Raw genomic sequence first — 7,380 nt, 5'->3', positions numbered from 1 at the left:
ATCGTGGGGGTCCTTGTCTGGGATCAGTGTCTAGCACCTTTAGCAGGGGCACCTTCTGCCACAGTAGCGGTTGGAAATGCAGGAGAGATCAAAGCCCCCAGAGGTGATGGGCACTCCCTGACAGCTGAGGATGCTGCCAACAGCAGCGGAGGTGGAGGATCCCACAACAGTATTCTGTGGGAAGGAGCTGAGGATGGGTCCAGGCAGGATCACCACCACAGGAGAGGGCTCAATGGCGATGATGGAGTCCTGGCACTGCCTGACACAGGGCTCATTGCAGCTGCTGGCCAGAGGAGTAGGGCCACAGGGCTGGCATGGCACACATGGGTTGCAGCAGGACATGTCTTGGAGCTGGATGTGCACCTGTTGGGAGAAGGGACCAAACAGAGGAAGAGTGTGGAGCAACCTGTCATCCTACTTTGAGGGAACCAAGGCACATGCAGTGCAGGGAACTGAAGCCATTCTAGAGAGGGCCAAGGTTATCTTGGCCTCCTCTTGTCAAGACCCAGATAGACCGTCCATTGTCTATTCAGCTACTACCGAAACCCTAGCCCAGAAACCCCCTGAATGCAGGCCCAGGCACCCTCCATGTCAAACTTTCTCCCATCTTCCCTCCTCAGTGACAAGCAGCTCCAAGGTTTCTCCCAGAACAATCCTGATAACAAATAAAAGGTCCCCTGAGCTCAGGCCTCTATATGGAAAGCATGAGAGACAGGAAGGAACTTGACACTCACCTGATTCTAAAGCAGTTGAAAAGTGTAGTGGATGAGATGGCGAAGAGCTGGGCTCCCTTTTATACTGGACCTAAGATGTCCTATATCCAGAGGCAGTGCTTATAATAGTGATTATTTTCTGACAAGTTCTTCTTTAATGCAGATCATCTTGGGTAATGATATGGGCTGTATGTTTTCTTCCTTTGCTGCTGTGTTTCATTTCCAGCTTTAGATCATGCCCATTCCACACTGAAAGCATTCATTGAGTAGAATGTAGGGAGGCCCAAGCATTTCCGCACAACAAATATCAGTGTGGGCAACAGACACAGCAAACGTGCTGGAAGAGTCCATTAAAGGCAAATGATGTCAGCCCGGGTCACTCCTTAGGGACTCTTAGTTTCCTTTCTGGCAAGAATTGTAGCATGTCCTGGGTGTGACTCTAACCTACTTGTCACTTCTCAGTGGATTATTTTTCTGCCCAGCTGTTTTTCCACTTGTTTTACTTCAGTGATCTTAGTATGAGGCAAGAATTTGTGCAGATTCTTTTCCACATCTCAAAAGAAAGGCCCAACAACAAATGGTTTAACAAAAGGGCTGTTTTAGTAAGAAAGCTGATCCAAGCCAGCCATCACTGCTTCATTAAGGACAGACCATTTCCGTCCAAGAAAGAAGAAGAATATCCAGAATATTAGTTAGAATACCCTAACCAGCTTATCTTACATTCCTGTAGGTAAGAGTGAGTCTGGTGCAAAGATGATTTCCTCATGTTTGAGAGATTTCAGAGATCATCTAGGCAAAATTAATGTGCACAAGCCCATGGACCCCAATGGAATTCATCCATTAGCGATGGAGTGAACCTTCCAGCTCTCTAGAGCTGGTAGTTTGCAAAACTACTTTCTATCATCTTTGAAACGTCTTGGAGAATGGAAGAGGTGCCTGAAAACTGGAGAATAGCCAGTGGCACTCCAGACTTCAAGTCAAGAAGGACAATTCAGTGAACTGTGGATAAATTAGCTTCATTCACGTCCATCCTTGAAGATGATAATAGAGCAACTTGTTCTTGTCATATCTGAGCAACTGAAAGAAAGGAAGCACTTGATGTCCTGGGCATGCAAGATTTTTACTCAACTATGTGGGACCACCCATGCTACTATCCTAGCAGCTCTTTTTTTCTTCCTTGCCCTTCTTGAAACAATCTGCTCATGCAGTTTTGTGGACTGTGATCTCAGAAGGATTTACTTTCCTAAACTCTTCAATGTTTGATTCCTCCTAGACATTACCAAGCTATCCCAAGCAAGACATATTTTGCCCTTTTAGTAATATAGGCATAGTCAAGCATGGAAATGCTGAGTGAGAGAACTAGGAACATGGTTGGGCCTAATCAGGGTACATTAATCTTTCCTTTTCAGAAGCAGAATACTGAAATTTATGTTGGAAAATCTAACAAATAGACAAAAAGGAACCCAAAGATGAACATTATCACTCTGAATGAAGAGATACATGTTTAAAACCATTGTCCCATCCTTCCATCCCAGCCTTCCAGCAACCCAATTCAGTAATAGCTGAACTGAGAAAAAGAATAAAAGTTGTAGCTTAATCCAATATGCAGTTGAACGAATGTTTGTATTTCCATCTGTATGGAAGAAGAGAGAGAGAATGAGAGAAGACAGATGGAAAATGAGACAGGCAGCAGTCAACAGAGACTGTGGGAAAAGAGATACAGGACAGACAAGGGCTTCATCTTTAAAGCTTACTGGTGCCTTTATTGCAGTACTAATCCTTGCTCTGACACCATCCCTTTCTGAAATCTTGGACCCATGGCAAATTAGAGCAAGACGTTTGTATCTGAATTCATACTCCTGGTCTTAATGGAACATTCCAGGTGGCACATGGTCCTGTTTGTCATTACGTTCTCCAGATCTCTCCTAATCTTGATGGAACTTGCCTCACCTTTATAACTGTAGGAAGGTACCAAATGATCTCAGTGTATTTCTTTTTTGATGTGTAAAGAGTCAGTACCAGGTACATCACTGACCATTTCTGTTTTGATTCTGAGCCTCTTCTAGCCTGGCATGCAGAGGCAGAGTGCTGACTGAAGTCCTTGACTTTATGGTATCTGTTCACAGTATCACAGTCTCGTGCGGGTTAGAAGGGACCTTAGAGATCATCGAGTCCAACCCCCAGGATTTGAGCCTCCCGTGTAGCAGAGCGGCACTTCTACCACTTGCACCACAGGGGGGATTCGAACCTGGGCCTCTGGTGTTGCAAGTGGCGTTCCTCCCACTGCGCCACCGGAGGCGCCCTAAACCCACGCCTCCATTCGGAAACCAGAATGTTCTTATCATCTAGAGTATTCTGCCATGTGTAGCTTCCTACACATGCATTATTTCCACAATTCTTGTTCCCTCACTTTTCACTCACCAGAAGGTGATTATTCCTCCCAGTTCACCTCAGTTCACATTTTCTAAGGATTTTTCAGGAAATACGAGCTGGATAACATGTTACGTACCATCTTGCCTATCTGTGTTTTACTCACATTGGCCTAAGTCAGTGGTTGCTATGAGTGCTGCAGTCTTTACACTAGAGAGTTCACAGAGGTGCACCCTAGTCAGGATGGAATTTGGCTGCACTGGATGTAGAATTCCTCTGAAGGCCCAGACAGGACTGTGCTGCTACCAACAGCCACTCTGCTGGAACTAGCACCTCCTTGGAGCCTTTAAGGTCACTCATGAGGAATGCAAGGCCTTGATGTTGGAGCTGACAGTACCAGTGGATGTAATTACTGGACTGTATGTTGGGAAGTGAGTAGGTGATACTGATGCCACTGCCCTCACTGGTCTTGGCTGGCAGCTCCCACTGCACTTGGGCTTAGTTCACAGCAACTGCTGAGAAGACAAGGCTTCTCTTTGTAAGGTCCAAGCATGACAAAAGGATAAGACTTAGTGTCACAGTCTCCACCTCCTTCTTAAAAAGATGCCATGGCTCCCTTAGGAAAGAATTCCAGGATTCTCTGCACATACCCATCTGCTCTGTTTCCTCCTAACACTCTCTCTTAGGCAACAAACAATGGTGTAGTGCTCTGGATCTCTGGATGCTCATGACATGGGTCAGAGCAGGATAATTCAGAATGACACAGGTCACCCAGCACTACTCTAAGTGCCGAAACTCAATCACAGGAATGGGTTCTATGCTATGGCCCATGACACAGTGCACCTTCTCATGTGCTTATGAAGGGAATAATTAAAAAACCTGCACCCACAGACATGTGCACAAATTCAGCACACAGAAAATGTGAATGCATGCTAATGACCCCATATATGTTAATGTGTTTATACGACTAGAGTGATATTGGCTGTCCTCCAAAGTTTAGGCACCTATCCCATTCTCCAAGACCTTTCAAGGGTGATAAAGAGCAAGTTACCATTCACTCCTGCCAGTTCTCTAATCCCTCATGGGGCCCATGGATTAGTGTGTATTGATTTTGCTGAGATGATTTCTGAGCAGCTCCTCCTCATCTATGGGGAAAGCATCCCTTCTCCAGACTGTCTCTTACCTCCATGGTCTGGAATGTCCAAGGGGCAGTCTTAGAAGTGAAGACTGAAGCAAAGTAAGTATTCATCATCTCCACCTTCTCAGCATCCCCTGTTACCAGGGCACTCACCTTGTTAAGCAGAGGACCCACATTTTCTCTCATCTTTCTATTGCTGTTGACATACTTGAATAAGCCTTTTGTATTTTCTACCTCACCAGATTTAATTCTATGTGGACCTTAACCTTCATCACTGTATCCTTGCCGTCCCTGATACCATTCATACTTTTGCCCAGGTTGCCCATATTGCTCCCATGTCCATACTGCATAGACTTTCGTATTCTCCCAGTGTTTCTCCATGAGCTTCTTTTTCATCCATGCAGATCTCCTGCCATTTTTGCTCAATTTCTTAATGAAGCTGGATTGAAATGTGACTGCTGGGCAAATCTGCACAGCCAGTGCTTTGTCTGCTGTAAGCTGTATTCTTCCCACCATGCAGCACATTTTGGGTTACAGCTATGTGTGTAGACAGCTGGAGGATTATTGCAGAATTCCTTTGGCAGAACTGAAGGCATCTGAGCATCTGCAGCATTCCCAACAAAGAGGGGCTGGAAGGACAGAAGAGAGAAAGAATAAGATGGGATGAGGTGGTGTTGCTGAGCCCTGGTCCCTTGATTGTGCCTGATGTGGGTGAGAGTACAGTGAGCTGCCATGCAGGCCACTTGGCACTACAGCAGACCTGGAAAATCAGTGGCAATAAGTCATGTGATGCAGCCTGGGACATGGGGCACCTGCTCATGCCCACGAGGAAGGAATCATGCTAAAATCTGCACTCGCAGACATTTGCACAAATCCAACACAGAGAAGGCACAAGTGTATGCTAATATCCCTATATCTGTTAATGAAATTGCATGGTACTCAGAGACTGAACAGAGAGGAAAGGTGCACTGGCAGACCTGAAGAAGACGCTGAAGCCACTGATAAGACAAGACAGGTTTGCTCTATTGGGCCATCCATTTGAGCTGTGCTTACCTGTGTTGAGTACTGCTGGGAATAATTACAGAAATAAGTTAAGGAAAATATGTACAGTATATTCTTGTACAAAAAATAAAAGGCACCATGATATGGAAATAAAGAAGGAGCTCTTTGTGGATATGTTACACTATATAGAGTAATTTCAGAAAAATCCACTTCCTCCTGCACAATTGCTCACAAAGTCAGCGTTCCCATCCCCAGACAGGATATAAGATTCACCCACTGGGTGTATGGCTCCTCTTACTCTTTCATATTGAAGCAGGCCCTTTGTTATGCCATTTATTGTTGGGTTATTCTTAAAAAACTGGAAAGAGTACTGCAAAACTATTCTTGCCTAATACCAAGAGCTCAGAGACTAAAAGAGAGGAAAGAAAAGAGGAAAGCAGAATATTCCACAAAGCCCTGTCAAGTCGGATAGAGTCACACCCAGTACCTGCTAAAATTCTTTCCAGAAAGGAAACTAAGAATCCCTAAGGAGTGACCCAGGCTGACATCATTTGCCTTTGATGGACTCTTCCAGCAGGTTCCCTGAGTCTGTTGCCCACACTGATATTTGTTGTGCGGAAATGCTTGGGCCTCCCTACAAGCTATAAGTGGATGCCTTCAGTGTGGGATGGGCAAAGTCTGAAGCTGGTAATGAAACACAGCAGCACAGGAAGAAAACACAGGGCCCATATCATTATCTGGGATGATCATGCATTCAGGAGGAGCTTGTCAGAAAATAATCACTGCTATAATTGATGCTTCAGGATATAGGGCATTATAAGTCCATTATAAAAGGCAGTCCAGCTCCTTGCTTTCTCACCCACTACTCTAGCCACCTTCTTCTTCAGAACCAGGTGAGTATGAGTCCCCTTCTTGTCTTTCTTATTCTCCAGAAGGAGGCATGAGCCCTGTGAACCTCTCATCTGATGTCAGCTGTCTTCCAAGACAGATCATGGAGCTGCTTGTCCCTGAGGAAGGAAGAGGGAAAGAAGTTTTTCTGGGAGAGACCCTGGGCTTGCATTCAAGGGGTTTCTGGGCTAGGGCCTCGGAAGTAGCTGAATGGGCAGTGGAGGGTCAATCTGGGTCTTGACAGGAGGAGGTCAAGAGAGCCTTGGCCCTCTCTAGAATGGCTTCAGATCCCTGTACTGAATGTGCCTTGGTTCCCTCAAAGTGGGATGACGGATTGCTCCACGCTCTTCACTTTCTTTGCCCAACCCTCCTTCCCAACAGGTGCACGTTCATCCCCAAGACATGTCCTGCTGCAACCCGTGTGTGCCATGCCAGCCCTGTGGCCCTACTCCTCTGGCCAGCAGCTGCAATGAGCCCTGTGTCAGGCAATGCCAGGACTCAACCATCGCCATCGAGCCCTCTCCCGTGGTGGTGATCCTGCCTGGACCCATCCTCAGCTCCTTCCCACAGAACACTGTTGTGGGATCCTCCACCTCCGCTGCTGTTGGCAGTATCCTCAGCTGTCAGGGAGTGCCCATCACCTCTGGGGGCTTTGACCTCTCCTGCATTTCCAACCGCTACTGTGGCAGAAGGTGCCCCTGCTAAAGGTTCTGGACACTGCCCCAGACAAGGATCCCCACGATCTCAGAACATGGTCCTGGACAGAGGAACAGACTTTGTGCTGCTGTTTTCAGAGTAGATGACCATGTCTGGCTTGCCCTGTCAGGACTGACAGGATGGGACAGCCTGGCTTCTCTGACTACATGGCCAATGTCAACCAATACTCTCTTCCACTCACTTTTTCTCACTCTTCTCTTTGTTGTCTTCTGCTCTCCACAAAACTCTCTGCGAAGGTCCCAGAAACCACATGAGTGACCTGCCATCCTCTCTCCTTTAATGAGCACTTAGATGGCTGTTGTGTGGCAACTCTGCCATAGCAAAGGGTGAACAGATTCTTGTCTGCCCCTGCTGCTTCCCACATTCTGGGCCTCCACTTGGAGTGACATCATTTCCCTCCTTTGATTCAATAAACCATTGCTGCATCATTCGTTGTGTCTCTTTATGACTTTTTGTACTTCTGTTTACTATGCTCAGATGAACTGACTGTCTTGAGTGAGATCACGTGGCATGTGCAGGATGACTGGAGAATAAGCCTAGCCAGCATGGGCT

The 7,380-nt window shown here is 46.4% G+C and overlaps 1 protein-coding gene and 1 pseudogene across 1 annotated transcript; one reads left to right on the top strand and one right to left on the bottom strand.

Annotated features, from left to right (window-relative positions):
• Window positions 1–39: 39 nt before the first annotated feature.
• LOC107324984 lies at window positions 40–1,479 on the bottom strand (annotated as a pseudogene).
• Window positions 1,480–6,017: 4,538 nt separating this feature from the next.
• LOC107325004 (feather keratin Cos1-2-like) lies at window positions 6,018–6,816 on the top strand. The gene is made up of 2 exons (XM_015885439.2): window positions 6,018–6,116; window positions 6,493–6,816. Exons 1-2 carry the CDS (start codon window positions 6,018–6,020, stop codon window positions 6,814–6,816), a joined length of 423 nt encoding a protein of 140 aa, XP_015740925.1.
• The last annotated feature ends 564 nt before the right edge of the window (window positions 6,817–7,380 follow it).

The sequence above is a fragment of the Coturnix japonica genome, chromosome 27 (assembly GCF_001577835.2).
Source record: "Coturnix japonica isolate 7356 chromosome 27, Coturnix japonica 2.1, whole genome shotgun sequence".
In the NCBI taxonomy this organism is placed as follows: domain Eukaryota; kingdom Metazoa; phylum Chordata; class Aves; order Galliformes; family Phasianidae; genus Coturnix; species Coturnix japonica.
Note: the sequence above shows the minus strand (reverse complement) of the source record. Positions and strands in the feature narration are given on the sequence as shown.